The following is a 22,042-nucleotide window of genomic DNA, read 5'->3' as shown; positions in this document are numbered from 1 at the left end:
CCATGGCTAAATCCGTGATTTTTTTTCTGATTTTTTTTTTTTAACCTATTTTTTTAATTTGTAAAAGTGTACAATTATTCTTACTTAAAGCAAAGACAAGAACTACACTAAAACCTAATTATATAAGTTTGACCCACCTTCCAATTTTGCTTCAGTGTAAGGTTAAGGCTTAGAGGTCAGGCATGCTCTACTAAAGGCATCTATAGTTGAGTGTCAGGTTCCCCAGATAGAGTTTAATATAGAGCTCCCTACTGCCCGAAAGTCACATGAGAGATGGAAATAGTGCCTAACACCTGCCCCCACGCCACCCCACACACATCATTCCTCGAGGCCTCACCAGCCCTTCCATTTTGTTTCAGCTGTTTCACACTAAAACTCAAAAACTCCTCTTTTTTGACTTCACTTTTCCTGCTGATTAACTTTTTGGTTCGGCAGTGGCATGACTGTTAGTATAGTGACGGCAAACGTGGGAACTTACAAAGTGCGACCAGTGTGTGTCTCCTATTAACGAGTGTTACAACTGCTGCTGTCAATCCTCATCCAACAGTGACACACTCACATGTATACACATACAGGCGTACAGGATGGGCAGGATGAATTATTGCTTTTCTTCCTCAACCTGTATAGCACAGCATTCCTCTGGTGTGTGAATTTGTATGAGCTACAGAGGTAGTCAAAGTGGGGTGTGTGTGAATTAGAGTTGAGCGTGTGTGTAGTGAGAGAGCTGGAGCGGAAGTCTCTGTTGGCAGTGTGTGAGTGAGAGAGAGGTCCATTAGTTTTATCTGACAGAGGGATCAGATCTGAAGGCATGTACCTGAGCGATTCTCTGCGTCTCTTCTCCCCACCTGCCCAGCCGCTCGCCCAGGCTACTCTATTAGAGAACAGCCACTGGGGAGTACCAGGCAGAAAGGAAAGATGGTGGCCTTATCCCCTAAATAATGCAGCTCTTAACTTCTGTCTCTGGCATATAGAATACCTTACACACATTCATGTCATTTTTAGTGAGAGCAGTTTGTTCTGAAAAATTGCCATTTCCTGCAGGTATTAGGAAGCATCTATGCTCAGTTGTCACATATTTTCACACTCACAGGCTATGATACATTTTTGCAAAGTACTCTCCAAAAACAGACACAGTTGTTTGTCTATAAAAGACAAATATACTCAAGGCAACTGACAAATTTCTGTTTTTCTTTTCTTTTTTACAACAAAGATTTATATGCTACATTAAACCTTTGCCCAGAAGTCAAAATCAATATGACAGTGATATATCAAATAAAAAAATAACAGTTTGATTGTACTGTTGTTGTTCAGTTGCTTACCACAGTGCATGTTGGTGTGTTTCAGAGATCAACAGAGTGCGTAAAGACATGTACAGCGATACAGTGAATGGCCTTGTGGAGAGACACCCTCTGGAGCTGCCTGAGCCTATCGGACCCATCGTCCACCTGCAGGAAAAACTGTTTGTGCCTGTCAAAGAGTACCCTGATGTAAGTACCTAATTTACACATCTCACACTATGGCAGCTGTATCACAATAATATTGGTGCATTTGCCTTAATTGTTTTAGAACTAAAATTTACATTGGAACCAGTGTCTTGAGAAACACACAATACAGAAAATAATTGTGAGGTACATACAATTGATGGTATAGTATGTCTATAGGAATATGTTGTTTGCTTTTCCTTCTTTAATTTGAGTGTTGCAAGGAGACAAGATGTTTGTATCAACCCCGAAATCAACAGCTGTAATAGATTCAACATCTTATATTTGTGAACACACACACACACATACACACACATTTGGTCTTCTTGGCTTAAGCCATGCGTCTTTGTGGCGTGTCATCACTGGAATGACAGCTGCGGAACGTTCAGCAATCTGTCAGCGCTGAGAATATACCCGTTGTTTCTCTCTCTCACTCTTGCTCACTCCTTTGTACTTTCCTCATGCACTCCACTCTTTGTTCGGTCTTTTTTCCTCTCCTTTTTGCTCCTTTTTTCATTTATGGTTAGTAAACACACAACTCTTGACTGTCTAGACAGTTTTAAGTTTGTTAAACGATAGTTGCTGTAGGAAGTTGTTAATGGACTACTATTAAAGCTTTATCAGGTGGCAGTCTAAATTGGTCCTTGTGTCAGGAAAACATGGCATGCTGGGGTGTTTTATGGGCCAACTCAGCGGTAGATTAGTGCTGAGGGGAGAGAAGGAGGGGATTGAGAAGGAGGAGTGTCATGAAAAGTAAACTGCAATTTCATAAATATTCAGTTCAAGGAGATGGAAATCTTTTGGACTTACCACTCGCACTAGTTAGAGCGGTGGTGTAGACGGCTTTTCTCAGATGGAAAGACATACACATTTACATGTACGCACTCACAGCTGGGAAAGAATGGTACACGATTGGAGCTATGCAACTGGTTGTAGAGATAAGGAGGATGATGGTAACAGTGAAGAGGCGAGTTAGTAAAAGCCTTCAGAGGGAGTGCTGCCGGAAAGCTGGTGGGGTGGGGGGATAACGCTGAACAGCACAAGATTTCTCCCACTCCCGCAGATATACCTGCGTTAACATAAACAATTAACATTATGTGATAAGCACAAACGGCTAACGACACTGTACAGTGTAAGCATTAATACATGTGTGTTTTAAAGTTTACCACTGCTGCATAGTGTTATCTAACCACGAACGTACATAGTTTAGCTATACCGTGTGAGATCTGATGGGTTGCTAACGTTACTTTTTCAGCGCAATGCCACAAAAGGAGCACACGTATGGTATTTTTAACGTTACATTGTGAACAACAAATCTGTGTTGAAATAATAGAAATAAACAAAATAAACTCCGCTGTCAAAAAACCTGTTTCTTACCGTTTGCGCATATATCTTCTCTCTGGCACCAAATGGGAAGCAGCAAACCAGAGAGTTACTTTGGAAATGGCCGAAAAAACCACACACACACTAGGCTGTGAATTAACAGTGTCTGTGTTTTTAATTCGCCGTGTATCTGATTCACCAACCAGCACGTATTTTAGTGAGAAATCTTCAGTTCGCATCACATTCCCACTGTCTTCTCCCACTAAAATAGCACAGCTATCCAACGGAGGCTGGTAGCAAGTTGAGTCATTTTTGTGAATGCTCCTATGATCTCAGACTCAAACGCTAATAGTTGGGTGTTGAACTTGTTCAGATTAATTGGGACTATTTATAGACTTTATTTTATCATTAAAATATAGCAATAAATATAATGTTCACATTTTAAAAAAGATTTGTGGAAAAGTCAAACATTCAGTGTACAGTTTAAATAAACTCGGTACTGTGTTTCAATACACTGACTCCTAATTGTTGATCCTGTCTTCATAAAATGTTATTATCACTCATCGTTATTGTACCATTGGTTTTGGCCTTTGTGCCCTACATTTTGGCCACGATGCCCCAATAAATGTATCAATTTATCAAAGGCCAAAGTGGCATTGCCCTAAAAATGATTTAATTCCAGTCTGAGCCTGAATAATGACAAATCTATTTTTGTGTATGTGTCTACTTTCTGTAGAGCCCTGTATTGTGTGTAAGGTTTTGACCACAGTCAGTCAGCCACCTTCCTGTCCTCATAGCAGTCTTTGGCACATACATGAATGGTTGTGTCACGTCCTGAGGAGCAACGCTTCTCTTCGTAATCCCAGTAGCTTGCAGTGAGGAAATGAATGGAGGGAGGTGACGAAGGATAAGAGACACTGTAGAGCAGGGCAAGGCCCAGCCAGGCGTGGATTGCCTTTCCCCCCTGACAGAATTGATAAAGGGCACCGGGGGCTGGCTTGGATCAGCTTAGCTCCAGCTGACCCTCAGACCAGACCCAGCGTCTGAGCTCACGCTAAATCAACCAACCACAACCCAGTCTTTCACCTTTCATCTCTAGCGCCAGGACTTCAGGTTTTTGGACTGTCCCCTAATTTGCTGCGAGAGTCACATATTTGTACCTGGTGCTGCTTTTGTGTGCTAATGGCTTTATTTTTTGCTTTAATTATTATGCTTTTATTATCCTTTATTTCTACCAAAAATCAAGATTGGTATGGTATTTCATAGCAAAATTACATGTGTAACCAATGCCTTTGTGACATTATAAATACATACACTTATATACTGTACTGATGCTGTCTGGTCATATCAGTTAGTTGATATGCAGTTGTCTGGTCAGAATTTAATTGGTAAATAAATTACTGTTGTTTCTGTTGTAGACAATTATTTTATTTTAAAGGAAAAGTTTGATACTGCGCTCTTCTTACTGAAATGATCTATTCTCTGTAGAACATGCAGATATATGGCCAAAACCCCTACCATTTTTGTTGTGGGATCCCTGTAGCTTTTCATTACTAGTGAAATCACTGTGTGGGGGTGGATTTTGTGCTAACCCTGCAAATGGCTATATACATTTAATAGAAGAGTGAGGGAGGTCTTTGAAGATGTGTGGAACAGTGTTTGCCACATGTAGCTGTAAAGATACTAATGGAATGACTCTCTCTCTCACACACACACACACACACACAACCAGAGACGCACACAAACTATTAAAAGTGTGGCATCCTCAGATAACCCTTGTGTTGCCTTTGCTCGATGTGCTATGCTGCTCTGCGCAGAGCAGGGCTGTAACTCAGTATTGTGTTTACAAGCTGCCGTGAAAGCTACTAAATTAATTAGGCTTCCCCCTGGTGGCCAAGATGACTCATTGATGACCTTAGTAGACAAAAATGTATGCACACATTAACATGCATGCAAGGATGTGCGAGTAGAGACAAATACACATTCATGGTGACGCAAAAATGGCACATATTTCACTTGGACATTTTTTCGCTCTATTTTGGTACACACATGCACACCCCTTCCACTGAGTGTGGTCATTAAGTCTGCACAAAAAGAGGAAAATGCCAGATAGCTTTGTTATTTATAGATGTGATGACTGGAACCAGGGGAAATCAGCTGCAGGTCTAAATGAAATTATTTTTTTCTTTCTTTTGTAAGAAAATATACCTGTTTGGTGCAAAAACTGTTAAAGCTTAAAACTAAGACATGTTTTTTAGCACAGTCAACTGATGTTCAGCTGTTTAAGATAGAGCACAGCAAAACCGTCCACTACATCCACAATTACATGTACAGTACCTTTTCCAAGATTGAAAATCAAGTATTTGAATGCTACCAGTGTAACTTGTAATAAGCCAATCCTTTTGCCTACTCCCCTTTTGTTTTCACTGCTGCTCTCACTGCCCTTTGCAGTTTGAAGCTATTTGGGGTGGGCAGAAAGGGAATGAAATTTGGGATTTTGTTATTTGAACAGCAGACAATAGCAGGTAAAGTGTTACTGTGTGTTTTAATTGACGTCCTTGTCTTGGGACTTAGTCTTGTCTTAGTTTGAGAATTGTTGTCTAAACACAGTGAGCTACAGAATCTCTATCAAGTTAGTGTTTTCCAGGAGGATAAAGAGTGGAATTATTTAGCAGTCGGTAAAAGGGGAGATGATGTAGGATCAGTCTGAAAAGGAAGAGAGGAAAGAGATGCTGAAGGAAGGGAAGAAAAATGTCACTTCCTATCCCCATCTGCCCACTGCTAAAAGGAGAGGAAACTGTAATGATGATTATTAGACTGGGGAATATTTTCCCCCCTCTCTCATTTCCGTCTGATTTCCCAGATTCCCCCCATCGAAAAGCCGCGTGTGTGTGTGTGTGTGTACGTGTGCCTCGCTGACGCAATTCTTGGTTCTCCCAAGAAAGCAGGGAATGATGGTTCAAGTCTCTGTTTTGTGTTCTTGGCATCAGCTCACCTGCCATGCAAGATTTGTCATCATTCATACTCTTATTTCCCCATCTTTTTGGGACTCTTCCCATCCACTTCCTCTGTTTCCACTTTCATTTGAAAACATAACTCCCACTTAACTTTACCCACCATATCCTTATGCCGAGGTCACACTCGCTCGATGGGGCTTTCTCTGTCTCACCTACGTGTCCCCTGGTCTCTTTTCACCAGTAGATAATTAGATTGTCCTGGTGCCTGGATGCAGTGCAGCATGTCAATTCTACCAAAATAACTTGCCTTGCGAGCATGCTTCTACTCTAATTACCTTAAGTGTGTCCCTCTTCTGGCCTGTGTCTGCATGCTGGCGTGCCCCACATCTGTCTGTAAACGTGTTTGTGTGTCGGCCTGTGTCTCTATCATTCTGTCTGCCTATGTGTCTGTCTACCCGCTCCCTCACCGTTCTTCAAAGTCAGCCATTTCCTGATGTCGTCAGTGGTGCTGTGAAGCGTCACCGTGGTGACTGCATCTTGACTGGCATCTGAGTCGCAGGCTATCTGATAACTTCAACCTTCAATTAAATGCTGTGGCTCCGCTTCTCTCCAGAGCACACACTCACACACACATTGATAGGCAGCTGACTGACAAGTCAGCATGTCATTTCCGTTGACCTTCAGCCATCTGATAGGATGTGTGACATGTCTTTTAAGTGTGTCTCTGTCTCCACTTTATTCCCCGTGTATTTGTATTTGCCAACTGTTAGGTGGGTTGTGGGCAGGTCATTGAGTTGTATGAAATGCTTAGGAGTGAAAACACACACCTTTGCTGTGCTGACTCTATGAAATGGGACCCTCCGTTAGACGTAAGCTGTTGAGCAACTGCTAAACAGGACTGTTTCTCGCCAGCTAGAAGAGGCCTGGGAGAAGAGAGTGATCAGTTATATACATAGGTCTGTTAAAACAGCTGCGCAGCACAGCTCTGCTGTTGGTGTTTCTGTGGCATTAGTGTTTATCTGGTATTTGAGGGTTGTCATGGTACAGGGTTTACCTCTGTAATGGAATCCTTTTAAACCCCCCACCCCAAATTTCCCCCCTTTCGCTCCACCTGTCGTCTCCCAAACTAAAGATCCTCAGAGGAACAGATGTTTCATCCCCCTGCAAGTCCACATTTTTCGGTTATTAGTCTGTGTTTTGAAGGCAAATTAATCCAATTGAACACTGCAAATGACTTGTCTGCTTTAAAAAAGCCAGAGTAGTTGAACAATATAGGTTCTATGCAGTCAGTTGTTGAAGACAGGAGATTGGTATCTTTTGTTGTTTTTCATCAGTGTATAAAAGATAGAAGAAAGGTCCTAATCTGTTTTTACAGGCACCATTTAATGTTAAAAAATCTCTACAACACTGGTAAAACATGTAATTAAAACAAGAAATGAAACAAAGTGCAAATATATAGGATAAAAATATATGAATAGGTAAACTAAGATTAAGATTATAATATTAAATATTTGTTCAATAATTAAATCAGAACTTGTGAACTACTAACACAAAATTCTAAATAATTTGAGTATATTTGTGCTCTTCAGTGCTAACAATTAGGATTAAATTTAGTTTGCCTTTCAGTGAATCCTACTGTGGTGGGATAAAGATATTTAGGAATGATGCACAACTCTTCGTCAAGTGTCTAAAATAATTAGTTTAGTTTTTTTTTTTTTTTTATGACAACTTACGTACGTGTGTGTGTGTGTGTGTTTGCTGCTTCACTTTGACTGCAATGCACAAGAGATTTGAGATACCAAAAGAAAGAGGCTCTGGTGATTTGAGCAGACAGGATGTCCTGGACCGTTCTGTTTCACTGCAGTAAAATTGCCTGGTCCAAACCAGCCAGTTCCCTGCACAGGCAAAGTCATTAAGCTTGTTCCCATGAGGGTGTCATCACTTATCATGCCAGCTCCTGATATCCTTCTGACCCCCTTAAGTCATTACCAGTCCTGGAAATGTATGGCCCCACACCTCACCTCACTGATAGAGCGGCAGAGTGGAGGATTTTGATATTTCTAGCTAGCCAGCCATGCATGATGATGATAATTTGATGAACGGATGGTTTTCTAGTTAGCTATTTGATGAGGAGGGTAATTACAATGATAATTTAAACAGAGAGGACTCTATTTGTTGTAGTCAGTTAACATGACGAAGGGCAACAGTGTAAGCTGTGATATGTATTTATAACTGCACTAATGCTGGTGATTGCTTGCATATTACCAACTTGTGCTTGTATACTGTAAGTAGACGGTGTTTAGTGCCTGTTTGTCTCTGCACTCGTTAAGCTAAGAGGCAGAGAGAAGTGAAAATAGAAAATGAAGGACAAAGGAAGGCAGGTTGACCACCAAGGGATCAAAAGCTGCACCAGGAATGTAGTGTCGGCTTATTCAGTGTCTGTGTGCATACACTATATCCCACTGATAGAAGATTTTTGAGACCAAAACCAATATATATGTTTTTGAGTTTAAAAAGAAGCACATAATGATATACAGTACAGTATGAATGTTAAAATTCCTTTTTTTTACATAAACACATAAAGCGTTGTGACAAAAACACATACAGAAGTAGGATATTTTACAGTTGACAATAAACACTACTATCAAAGATGATGCACAGTACTGGATGTACTGGATTGGAATCTGCGCCAGTACTGACTTTTTTTCTATCACAGATACAACAAGAACTTTGCTGGGAGAACTAATCCACCAGTATAAACATGTAAGCTTTAGTATACAGAATTCTGAGGTAGTTGGCAACATACGTAAACATTGGATCTTGGTGTAGTCAACAATACCAAAAGCTTCAATGCTTTTGGCAATGCAAAGGAAATTGGGGTAGTGGAGGGAGCTACAACAGCTAGTCGCGCTGGCATGACGGCACCAACTGAATAATCGTGACAACTGTCATGTTGCAAAGGCCTTCCTGTATACCTTTTTATATGATGGCTGTTACTAGTCAGTTGGTTGCCAGTCAGTCTGATGTATCAGCCAAAGATAATGAAGCATAAGTGAAATAGCTGATAGCTAATCAGCTGATGCAAGAGCACCTTCAGTACTTTGCCTGAACTAACGCAATTCTCTATTAAAAGGATGTGGTATTGGCCAGATGTGCCCAATATAAAGTAGACACTGTTTCCCTCCCTCCTCTGGATGAGAGGGTTGCAGAGAAGGTAGCACAGCATGGCTAGCATTAGTCCATATCTTTCTCAGCTGTGTCAAAGGGCAGTCTTTTATTGACTTATTGACTTATTTACGGTCAAATGAACACTGAGGGAGAGACTGAATGTTATTTAGGATCTTCCTCTCATTTTTTTCTCTTTCTGCTGCTCGCTTATCTAAAAATTCACAAACTTTGCTCTGTGCTTCCTTCACTCATCTCTTCCAAACTTCCAGCTGACATCAATCTTTACGCTTTCCATCTCTCCGTCTTCCCTCTGTATTTCCACCCTGCCTGCAACCCCAAAATAAACCCAAACAGAATTATCACAGGAGCCATGGATTAGGCACTAAATGCTGGATGTGCTGAATAGAGAGCTTTGAAGTCTATAGGGCTTTGAGGCGAAAATGTCACCATTGGAATCTAAGTTTCACTCCTTAATTGCCCCAGCCTCACCTCCTCTGTCCCTCCTGTAGCTCAAGCATGCTAACTGCTGTAGGTTAGTATGTATATGTGTGTATGGGTTGTGGGGGATCAGGCCACAAAGCAAAGGTAAGTAAGATGGATTAATCGAATGACGGAACATTTCCATCCAAAGATGAATGAGTGATAAAAGGCAGGGGCTGGTGGCTCGGGAGGCTATGTAGCCAGAGAGAAACATTGATTTGTGCTGTGAGAGACCCATGCACTATGGGAGGATGACAGATATGCAGAAGGGAAAGGCTAGATCCTGTGCACTAAGACAGAAGAAAAGGAAGCCTGCTCAGTTTCCAGAAACTATGAATGGATACAGCAAGAGGAGGTGTGGAAGGAGAAGGGAGGTGTTTTGGCAACCAAGAGCAGTGTTCAACTCTAAGCCCTCTGTGAAGCCTCCAAATACTAGAACTTAAAGTGAAATGAGATGGAAGGTATCTTAGGTATGAGGAAAAGGGGAGTTTTGCTGTGATAAATGGTTAGCCATTACTCTGGTATGAGCTGTTTTACAATGATACTTTGTAACATTAAGACATTATGGGAAAGGTAGAATCAGAAAGAGTGAAAATATGGGGAGAGATAGAAAGCAGAGCAGAGATGGCAGTGCCTGGTGTAACCACAGATTCCACCTTGCTTTGAACTGAATGAACTGTCCCTCATTTCCATAAGCCCAGCGAGGCCGGCTAATAAGTGATTGGTATTCTCCTCCCGGCCTGGCCCCGCTTTGCGATAAGCTCTGCGCTCACACAGCCAGAGCCCTCAGCATGATCTCATTTCCTGTCTCCCCACCACCGCAAACAAACGCTGTCAAAGGCACAATTGTTCTGCCTCTCTGAACATTGTTGGTGAAACTGCTGTTGTTTCTCAGTTGTTCACACAAAAACAAACCACAATGCACACACACACACACACACACACAAACCCATGTGACAATCAGCACTGGGTGCCGAGGGTGTCTACAAGAGTTCACTCCATACATTGTGGTTCCCCGCACACTCACGCTCATAAACACACAGTGGCATAGACGTAGATCTGCTCACAACATAACCCGCCTGTGGAGTAGCGATAACAGGGGCTAAACAAAGGCCCTTTAATGTCAGTGTAAGCCCTTGTCCTGAAGGGGTTTTTGTGTGAGTGTGTGTGTGTGTGTGTGTGTATGTGCGCGTCTGTCTGTCTTTCTGTGTTTGCACACGAACTATGTTTGTATCTACTGTATGCACTTCTCTGTATTTGTGTTTATTTGAAAAACTTGGAGAAAACTGAGATACAATGAGACTGAAAGAGTGGAGTGAGGTAAAGAGTTGGTCCACCAAAGTTCCTAGTGTCTCTATAATTTTAAATGCTGTAAATGAGCAGAGGAAATAAGAAAGTGCAGCAAAGAGTAAAATAGACTGCTGGGAGTTTCTAAGTCCGCAAAACACATAGTTTATGCATGTATTCTGTTCACCAGATGGGTGCTGACAGTAATGCTTGATTAAATAGAGCACGTAGATATACATACTTTTTTTGGTAATTGTTTTGTTCATCCCCAGAATAGCGTATTGCTCTCTATTTCTAGTCATGGGGAGGGATCAGGCAGCAGTGGGGAAAATGTAACTATTGTTTATAATCATCCCAATTTTACTTAGACACATTTGTATTATTGTTTAAAGCCTGTTCAATTGCATCAAATTTCCCTGTCCCTAGCTAGACTGCTTCAAGGACTTCTAGAGGGTGCAGAGCTTTGGAAATCCAGCCAAAAAGCCATGGTGGTTCCCAGACATGACTTTTTTTTTTTTTTTTTAAAGACCTCAGTCTGGGGAGCCAGTGGAGTTGATGTAACAGCAGGAATATAAAAGATGAAAACGAGCTTTTTTTAGTAGGCGTGGAGGAGGCTAGATAGTTTAGCAAGAGGAGGTGAAGAGCAGTTAGTGTATTTGGAAGTGAGGGCACCGTATCCATCCTACTCTGGCTGTACTGAGTGGAGTTCCTGGCAGGCTCAATGGCCCTGCACCCTTCTGATAACTCACCCGCTTGGCTTTCCATTGTCTCTACATTCCATTGGCTTAAAATGGAGGTCGCCTTTTCTAACAGTATATCAACATCCACGAGAAGAATGTCAAACCCCTCAGTGCAGAGCAGGAAGGAGAGAGCCATCCACAACACTGAGTTTTATTCCATCACTGAGATGACTTTGGCATCATTTTTATTTACAGTAGAGTTTCACTTTTTTATTAAGATGAGGCAGTGTTATTTCTTGTTACATTGCCAGATTTTGGTGAGATGCTTGAAGCAGAAACATAGTCATTTGATGTGTGTTTGCGTTGAAATTTTCCTTGAGTGATGTGTGTGAATACCACTTGCGGTTATAGCTTGGCCAGACACGACGCCTGCTCTGTGCCATGCCCCCGCCCACATGTTTGTGTGAGTTTGTGCAAATGCCTTAGTCATCATTAAAACACATCTGACACTGGTACACCAGCCTTCACCCACAAGCCCTTACTCCATAAGGGGGGGTGGCCATAAAACCTGAGCCACACGCATGTAACGGCCTGCCCTAACCCTTTATCCCTGAGCGCCCTATCAGATGGAGTTCCACATCTAGAGTGGGAAACAGTGAGAATGTGGTGGCAGTGCTGGCCCTTCTTGCTCTCATTTTGCTCTCCCCTAGCACTGGAAAAACAAGACGTTTGTGACTTTTTCCCCTGTGCTCTTGTGTCATCATCTCTCTAATCTTTTCTCTCTTTATTTCACTTAGCTTTCCACCATCAGGCCCCTGCTCACTGTCAAGTTCAATTGTCATCAACTTATTCGTGTCCACAGAGAAACACCTTCCACTGTCAGAGGGAGCGTGGTATCAGCAACAAAGTGAGAGAAGAGCAGAGAATAAAATATTAAATGCTCTTTCTGTATCATGTCAGGATTTTCCAACCGAAGCGACCACCTCATATTTTGATTCAGATATACTTTTTCCCATTCTCTAGTCTGACATCTGGAGCTTGCTCTGTAATTCATCTACTGTATGTATTTAATATATTCATGGTGTGTAAATCTAATAGGATTTGAACTGCCTGTTGGGCTGGTGGGAACTGTCACATGTCCTATCTGCATGGAAACCGACATATTTAGCAGGATAGGCTGTATAATAACACCTAGGACATTGTCACTGTAGCTTCTGTGTAATAGGTTAGAGGCCATGTGTGTGTTTGTGTGTTGTGTAGGAGTACCACAGCACCACCATAATGCCCAGAGCTTGGGGTTCACCCTTGTCTGCAGCGGGTGCTGTGATGCAGACAGACAACTCTCTCCTGTGCTCCTTGAGGCTGTGTGTGTGTGTGTGTGTGTGTCTGTGTCTGTGTTTACGTACGTAGTCAGAAGCAGGCCACCGTGCATCGTTGGTGGCTGACCTCCGAGGACAGGTGCCCCTACATCCTTCATTCGACACGCACACACTCACAAATAGCCCCTGCACCACTTTCCTTGATTCGAGTTAACCAAACAGACAGTTGCCTTGTGACAGAGAAAGACACACATAAAGCCTGTGTAGCTGCATGCTATGATCATCCGCAGGGACTTCAGCATCTCAGGGTGTGTCTCTCCTGTCAGAGACAGGCTACGGTTGCAGGCAAGCCCAGTGACGGGGACAAAGAAAACAGCCTAGAGGTTTTGACTGTCCTCAATAGTGTTTGTTTACGTAGTTTAGGGGAAATATACCAACATCGTGTTAAATTTGTAATCCCTCTGTAATTAAATGTGACTTCTCTGTTGGCCTTTTGGATTTTGCTGAGGCATTGGTGCGGTGGAGTGCGTAAGCAGATGCGACTGCGTTTAAGAATTTAATGCAGCAGTGCCAGGGCACATTGTAACAGTTCAAGAAACGAACAGTTGTGCTTCTCATTGTTAAGCAAAGCTCTCCACTATGCCAGTGAGTATTTGAATATTTCAGGTTTGTAAATTTTGCTTGAGTAAAAATATCCCATTTTAATAGTGTCAGGGATCTCTTACCCATCATCCTCTCCACCAGCCGTTGTGTGCACTGTTTAAACATGGGTGGGTTGTTTACCTCTTAATGCGTCACTGTGCTCCCCCTCTCCTCAGCTCTCCTCCTTTCCTTCTGTTTTTATTTTGGCTGAAAATTGTGTTGGATTATTTCAACACATTTTCCCTTTATCCCATTGGAAGCCAGTTTCAAGTGGAAAGGATTATGTCGTTAAATACGTTTCCTTTTGGTACAAATCTCCAAAGCCACACACCAGTGAAAGGGGGCCTTGATAAGAAAATTGTGTCAAGTACTCTACCTCACCTCACAACTCACCTCCCCCTCAGCACTCTCTCCACTCCATTTTCCCCTTGTTTCCTATCCACCATTCACACCCAGTCTAATTTTAAATAGTTAATCTTCTAGTGGGGGTGATAAATTAGGGGCAAGCCAACCACACTGTGGCCTGTGGTTGGAAATCAAGCCAGGTAGAAAAACATTCAACTGCAAAATTTGTTGAAATCCAAAAATATATATTTTAAATGTTTGTTTGTTTGTTTTTTAATTATTATTATTTTTGGGGCTTTTTGCCTTTATTTAGTACACCAATGTAGCAGATTTTGCAATGTTGCAGGAGAGACCTTGACTGATGGGAGGCCACCTTCTCTTTGTCCTAGAAAGGCAGAAAGTGACATGTGCATTTGTAGTAGATTTGGTGTGTGTGTATGTAGTCGTGGCAGCAGCGGCGTGGCGTCTAACAAAGCTGATGTCATACTCTAGATGCTCATGGAAAGTGGGATCTGTCTGTATGTTCATGTGTGTATGTATACTGCTTTTGTTCTGTGTTGAGCAAATTCAAGATGAACTTGACCATTTGAATTCAGCCCTTGTTATTGATAGATTGATGTAAAGGAAATTTAAATGTATTAATCTCTCACACTGTATGTTCACCCATAGACTCAATGGTTTATTTCTCTCGCTCTGTGTATCTGCAGTATAACTTTGTGGGGAGAATCCTTGGCCCTCGGGGACTCACAGCCAAACAGTTGGAAGCAGAGACGGGATGCAAAATCATGGTGCGAGGAAAGAGCTCCATGAGAGACAAGAAGAAGGTAAGCTCATCAGCATGGCAGTGAGCCCAGTGTGTTTAATGTGTTTTACCTCTTGATAACAATGTTACTGTTTTTATTTTTCCAAACCAGAACACACTAAGGCTCACCTCTTTCTTTCTATCCTCTGTGATGAGATATTACACAATAATGTGAAACTAGCTGAGACTTTTGTCACACAAAAACATCCCACTACCCCTGTAGAAACACGAGGCAGGCACACGCTCAGTTGATGCCTCATGGCTGCATTCTGACATCTGATAGGGCTGTTTGCAAAACGCTGTGCAGTGGAAAATACAGTCAGTAGCAATGCCGACGTCTAAGGCCAGGGGCAGCCTCTATTTCTGGACCTACTGAGCTGGTTGGAGACATAAAAGGCTAATGTTGTGTGTCTGTATATTCTGAGACCCAAGGGGTGAACTTGTGCAAAAACCTTTTTGTGTTATTTTACCTGCAAATTGTACATTTGCACAACATTTTGCACAATATGTTACGGCCTTAAACAGCCACATTACAACATTTGAAAATCCAGACTGACTGACTGACTGAAATAATGTTGATGAAAGTCAGATCATGTTTGGTGGTCCTGTATTGCACTAATGTCAGGTCAACCTTGCAGTAGTCTGTCTTTTAACACTAGAACCGTCAACATGTAAAATTCACCTGCTACTGTTTTTTGATTGTATGTAACTTTGTTTCAATACAATATTCAAGTCCCCCAGTCTTATGTAGCACTCCCCTATTGTTAAAAATGATCAAGATATTGCCAGATTTTTAAAAAATGGGTATTTGTACTTTAAGCGCTAGTGGGTAAAATTTACTCCGATAGTCATTTTTGTCTTATTAATTTCATGCACAATTTCTTAGGTATACAGTGACTCCTGGCGGTTGTAGTGTTAAGCCTACAAAGTTGACTCATGGCATATTTCAGCTGCCTACATATTGAATTTTGATACGGCGTACAATTCCACCAAAGCAGATGATTAAACAGTGAAAACAAACTTTGAATGCTAGAGCAACTTGCATGCATCCCCAAGGGGTTACAAAGTGTGTCAGATCAGATTTGGTGATTTACTTTGAAGTTACTGTGAGGACAAATTGACAGTTTTGAAAATTGAGATATTTCAGGCATCTGTGCATGTTTTGCCCATGGGCTTCACTGGTGCTATAATGGCTGCTTTTGTTTTTTTGTTTTGTTTTTTTTACATCCCAGTTGCTCTGATTTGCCAGGCAGTGGTGCTATATTGCAATTCATTTACATAAGTCAGAAGAAGTATATTTCATCCTTCGTCGTACAGGAACCCCCTCCTCTAAACACAGTCTCTCACGCAAACGGGTTTCATACACACAGATGTACACAGTCATAATCTTAGAAACTCCAGTTTGCTGTAGGGCCAAAACCGGCCCATATGGCTCTTCCGTATTTTAATTTCTATCTCTTCTCATTTTCCCTTGGAGTGTCATTATCACAGAACAAGATGAAGGCAGTCTGCTGTGGTTCTTTCTTTGGAATTAGATCCAGAAGTAGTTAAATGGAAGTGAATACACTAAAGCATGAACAAACCCACACACACAAACACACTTAAGAAGTTAGTCTTAGCTCATTACATCAATTCATGATTATCTTTATAATCTCTTACCATCTTAAAACTTAATGACGTTTGGACAGGACCTGTCAAAGACCCTGCGCAATTACTACACTAACAGACAGTTAAACATTTATACAAAAATACAGACATGTAGGATTATTTCTTTACTCAGTGTTTTGATATGGGATGAAGTTAAGGAATAACCCAATGTAATGTTTCATAGATAGTCCTGGCTGCTACTCCAGTGGTTGTTTTATAGTATGTATGAAGTAAATGGGAACATTTGACAGGCGGCAGACTGGGTTTTTTGCTCCATTAAAATGACATTTTCCTTCCTCACTACCTTTCTGTCCCTTACCTTAGACGACACTGATGTCTGGTTTAGATATTTACAGTAACATTGGGTTAAGCTGGGGAAAATATAATGGAAAAAAGAAACACCCAATCATCTGCCAGTTTTTACATCCTGTCCACTGTCAATAAATCACAAGAATCATAGGTTTAGGTTAGCTCTCTGTACCCCAAAATCTTTTGGATGGTCCGGGTGTGTCATAACTGTGGCTCAGTCCCAAACAAAGCCTCAGCTGTAGCCTCCAGTCGCTGCATCCTCAACCTCAGTATTTTCAGCTTGATGCCCTGTGGCAGCAGAGGAAGCCGTGGGAGCAGCTTAGCCAGTGTGTTTATTCAGGATCCATTAGCGGCAGCGTTTTTATACTCTCAATAATTCAGCTGGTTGCTCCCTCCTGGGCCGCACTGCCTGGCGGGGAGTCGGCTCACTGGAGCTATGCAGTGGGAGAGAGTCAAGCAGAGACTGAGGGAGAGAGAGAGAGAGAGAGAGAAAAGCAGAGTAAAATAAAGAACAATGGTGAGAGAAGAAAAGCAGATCAAGTAGAAAATTAAAGCTGCAAGCAATGATAAACGGGCCCTCACACCTGACCACACGTGGGGGCTTGCAGCATCCACGGCGGTATTGCCGGAGGTCAAATGACGCATCTCTGAATTATCATGCATTTTGAGCACTGCACAAAGGAGTTAAATGTCACTTCCTGTGTCCACTACATGGCGCTAGACAACACCCCCGAATTATACATCATGTTCCAGTATATGTTCCAGTATATACAAGGCCTACTTCCTGTTGCCAGTAGGTGGTGCAATGACTTTGACTCCTTAATGGCATGTAGATGTCCTCTGACCGGGACTCTTATCAAACATGTGAAATTTTGGGAAAATTGGACAATGTACACTCAAGTTATACAAACTTCCTGTTTCATGGCGGATAATGCATTGCCACAGCAATGGTGTTTGATGAAAACTGAAAAGCTTCACAAGCTCTTGAGGCTTTTCTGCTCAAATTTGAGGTGGATCTGGTCAATCTGCAAGGATGAGTACATCAAAGTATAAAACATGTCATTTCCTGTTGCCAGTAGGTGGCGCTATGACTGAGGTGAAGTTTGGAGCAGATTTGACCATGTCCACTGATGTTACAGCAACTTCCTGTTTCTTCCTGAAAACATCAAAATTCGACACAATGCCGTGGACACGCCCTTCAACGAAAACTCACATTTAGCACAACTTTTCATCGCGGAGGTCTTTAGATTGCACTGCAAAAATATGAAGTCGATCAAATTAATTCTGAAGAGAAAAATGTGGTAATTCACAATCTTATCAAACAAGACCAAATATAAAGCTTATAATTAGGGATGTCCTGACCATGTTTCCCTCTCCCAGTTTTTCTTACATAATACAGCTTATATTGCACACCTAGCCTACACTTACCCTGCATTACAGATTTCCTTTGATTGTTTCCTATAATATTTTGTGTCCAAATTATTTTGACTGCTGTAATTTAATTCTTCTCACAAGTATAGTTTAAGCCTGGTGTCACTGAATACTATCCTGATATCTGATCCTTTTTTAAACTAGCCTTTGCTTCGTTAGCACCAGCCAGACAATGTATTTTCTCATAGAGGGTTTTTTTATTCTAGATTTTCTGTTTTATATTGAAATATAAATGAGTATCTACTACTACTGTAGTTGCTGATGTTACTTTACCATTTTCATCACGAGTCACACTTAGTCACTGTTAAAGGAACTATAGTTGAAACTAATGTTGTTAGCCTGTGTTTAAATGCAGAGGTATTCAGATTTTAAGAACCATGAAGTTTTCATACTTTTACTAGTAGTGGATATCTATTTCGCTTAGAATATGTAGAGAGAACCCAGCAGAAATGTGTTTTATTTATAATTTATTTATTGATATGGCAGTCACAATCACAATATGAAAATGGTGAAATCACTAAACCCACCTGTGTATGTGTGTGGGCGGGACTTGATGTTCAGCTCAAATAATGGGAGACAGGAGAGATGAATGCAGGATAATAACCTGTCCCAAGACTGCACTTCACACTCGGATCAAACAAGACCAAATATAAGGTGTCTGTGAGAGTGACTCAATAAGTGCAAGTACATTCCTGTAACCTCTCTGGATAGAGAGTTTTGGTCAGCCTTTTTTTTTTTTTTTTGACACATTTGTTGAGGCATGATGGATCACACACTAATTCCATAGAGAGCACTTCTTTTAAGGTGTTTATGACACCACTACACTCAACCCTTTTCCAGTCTGTTGTATTTGGGGGCTTTTTCTTAGTTCTTAGTTTGTTGGTAAGTGTTGTAAAGTCTTTCGATACTTCCCAAAGGGAGGAAGTTTGTATGCTATGTCCTTTTTTGGTTATTATTGTCTAAACAGTTGGAAGGAAAAAGGACTCCTCCTGGAGCCTTATTTCAATCACACTTTCATCTAATGTGGCAGTGTGAGTCCCCCTGGTTTTCACTCTTACAGTCATGCTTAATGCAAAACAACAGCAGGAACAACAACAATTAAATTACTGGTACGTTATATCGACCATGGCACAAGTAGGTTAGAGATTTCCATTTGTTTTGAAAAAACAATTCCCTAATTCTATTTTGGCTACCACACAATGTGAAATTACAGTTAGCACCACAGACAGCCGTTTTAGTTTGAGGCACACTTTCAGACTTTGACTTTGAGAAATGCTGCATGTCAAATTAATTTCCTTTTTTGATTTTTTTTGATGATGGTTCCGACACATAATAGCTAAAATTGTGGTATCGGCATGGTCACTGACAGAACAGAATAAGCCTTAGGCTTGGACCTTCAACCCCTGCCAGCAAATAGACAGTGCCACAGCATAGCTCCCACATTTCATTGCTTAAGAACTAATGTGTGACATTGGCAATCAATATGTTGGCCTGTTGGTGCTGCAGCAAGCCCACTTTGTTTTGTTTACAGTTTAAGCTGACTTTTTTTTTTTTTCATCTCCTGGTTTCTGATTACTTGACCCAGTGCAACTGAACTTATTTATTTTTTATTAAGAGTTTACAGGGAGCTATTATGTTGATGAAAAGCAGAGCAATGTCCAGGTTTTACTTTTGGTGCCTTAGGGATTATTTGCTGGAAATGGCTTTGAGAGAAAGTGATGGTTCAGGACACATGATGGCAAATAGCACAAGGTGAAGCTGACCCTGCAACATGGTTTACTGGAGCTATAATTTATAGAATTTCTTCTGTTGAGATATGCTGTAGTATGGTTCCCTTTTTCACACACAGCTAACAATCCTGACATTTTGGTGACCTGCTCAGGATTGCCCTCTGTTGTCCTCAATCTGTCCTCTTTGTCCTTTTTGATTGAGGCATTTCATAGTGTTTTATAAAAAATAAATCTAACCCAAAGCAATCATTGGTTTAGACCAAAATCATCAAGCATTAATAACGAATGCTTTATTTCCATTCTCAATCTATTCTTTAGTGACTCTTTTGGTATTTGAAGGCAATCTGTCTTACTTGAAAAGTCAAGTACTCCTAAAGAGTTTTAGAAAGTTGTGATTTGTTTTATTTCATATTCCTTTATCATTATCATTCCTCTACAGCCCCGCCTGCTCTCTCTTGTCCTTCCATGACCCTGCAGCTCTCTACTGCACCTGTTTGGCCTGCTGGCATTTATCCTCAGTTACATTGACCCCAGTTGGGAATGGCCTTTAGGATCAAAGGAGAAGTTTAGAGACTGTTTAGAGTGGGAGAGACAGAGTTGAAACAGTGCAAATAGTTTAATTTATGAGTGTTAAAGTGCAACATTGCCAACACGAAATTGTGGCGCCACATAGTCCAAAATTCCATTGAGGCAGCAGTGTGGTATATTAAGTAGGACTGACCTTCAGCCACAACACATAGGATTGAAAGCTTTGTATCTGCCAATGTGCCCCCTGTTATGTGACGTTGAGCAATGCATTAAATCGCTTCCAGCTTCAGGGGTGCACCTGACCCTGTAGTGTAACTTCCCTGTGGAAGCGTGCAGATGAAATCATGGTATCAACAGGCTCTATAAAGTAATGTGAATAACCAGATTGAACTGCCACTTATGTTTGTTTTTTTTTTTTTTTTTTTTTTTTTTTTTTTTTTTTTTTAGTACAACCTATAAAAGGGAGGGGAGCGTTGGATGAAAATATGGTGTCCTCCATGTTGAGAATTGAAGCCTTAAAGGTTATTGGGCTCAGACTGAGTGGTGTGAAAACCAGCAGGCTAACAGGTGCTGTACAGATGATGGAAGTCAGGCAACATAACTGACAAGCAGTCTTTGCCTCTGATCCTATTCTTAGATGTTGTTTCTAGATGTAGTGTTCGTGCTATTTATTCATGCTACATATTTTGCCAAAACCGATTACCCTCTGGTATGTGGTTATTGCCATGGCATTTGATGTCGGCCAGCGTGGACATTCTCTTCAAAGGCCTTCCCAGTATTCCCTTTAGCGCTCGCCTCACCTCCCCTCTCTTTTCTCCCCCTGCCTCCCCCTCCACCCTTCCTCATCTTTGTCATGCTGTCACTTTCTCTCAGAGGGCACACAGTGACCTTGTTCACAGGCAGTCATGCTGGTGTGAGGTGTGTGTGGGTTTGCGTGCGTGGATGCAAGTGTGTATGTGCACACTCATTTCTCTTTTCCCAGATCTCTTTGATCACAATCCTAACCAAATCAGAATCTGCCAGAGCATTGGCATGCCCACACTGTATACACACATGCGCACACAGACATGTGATTGACTTTTTAGGTCCAACTTAAGCAACACTCTGTCAATAAATGTGCATTTATGTATCTACTATGTGCTTTCATACAATGCCCGGCATACAGAGGCAGCCCTTGTGGACTGTCTGTCTGTGTCCCCTCTAAAAAATGCTGAGTCACCTTCTAGTCCCCATGTCCCCTAATAGGCCATAAGCAAACACCCGTGGAGAAATAATGGCCTGACTGCTGAAACTAGGCCCTCCCCCCTGTGTGGAAAAGGGGAAAACGAGAGTGGAATATTGAACTTTCTTCAGTGTGTATGCGTGTGTGTTGTAAAGAGCAGTGCCATGGCAACAGGTCTCTGTGGAGTAGAAAGCAGGTGGGTGGCACTCAGCTCAAGCTCTAAGCTTTGTGTGTGTGTGTGAGCGCGCACATTCTCCCTCTCACTTTGTAGCGTTCGTTGAGTGTATTGAAATCATGTCAGGTGGACCCCCTGCAGAGCACTGCAATGCATTGTTTGTAATTAGACACCTTCACAGTGGCTCACTACTCACAAATGAGCAGTAATCTGAAGTTGAGGTGGCATGTATGTGGGGTTAAACAACAGTGTTCATCAACAGTCTGTTACAAACCTGCACCAACAGTGGGGAGTTGACTGCATGAGACACTGACCTCTTTTTGGAAAAGGAAACCGCAATTCTGATTTTTAAATATTTTTGAGTTACATTCCTTTTGATATTCCTGTTTTGTCCTCTTAAAATCAGTTAACATTTTAATCCTGTTTTGATGTTTTAAATGTGGTGTCACACATCAGAGAATCCAGGTTGTGTCTTTTTCAGACAACCTAGACCTCAACTCCTCACCTCAGGGGTAA

The 22,042-nt window shown here is 41.5% G+C and overlaps 1 protein-coding gene across 6 annotated transcripts in view; it reads left to right on the top strand.

Annotated features, from left to right (window-relative positions):
- qkia (QKI, KH domain containing, RNA binding a) overlaps nucleotides 1–22,042 on the top strand; it is an 83,784-nt gene that overhangs the window by 27,295 nt on the left and 34,447 nt on the right. For all 6 annotated transcript variants that reach the window (XM_044167129.1, XM_044167132.1, XM_044167128.1 and 3 more), the window contains exons 2-3: nucleotides 1,345–1,487; nucleotides 14,390–14,506. In XM_044167129.1, coding sequence (XP_044023064.1) covers nucleotides 1,345–1,487; nucleotides 14,390–14,506 — 260 coding nt within the window. The remainder of the gene's footprint in view (nucleotides 1–1,344; nucleotides 1,488–14,389; nucleotides 14,507–22,042) is intronic.

The sequence above is a fragment of the Siniperca chuatsi genome, linkage group LG15 (assembly GCF_020085105.1).
Source record: "Siniperca chuatsi isolate FFG_IHB_CAS linkage group LG15, ASM2008510v1, whole genome shotgun sequence".
In the NCBI taxonomy this organism is placed as follows: Eukaryota; Metazoa; Chordata; class Actinopteri; order Centrarchiformes; family Sinipercidae; genus Siniperca; species Siniperca chuatsi.
Note: the sequence above shows the minus strand (reverse complement) of the source record. Positions and strands in the feature narration are given on the sequence as shown.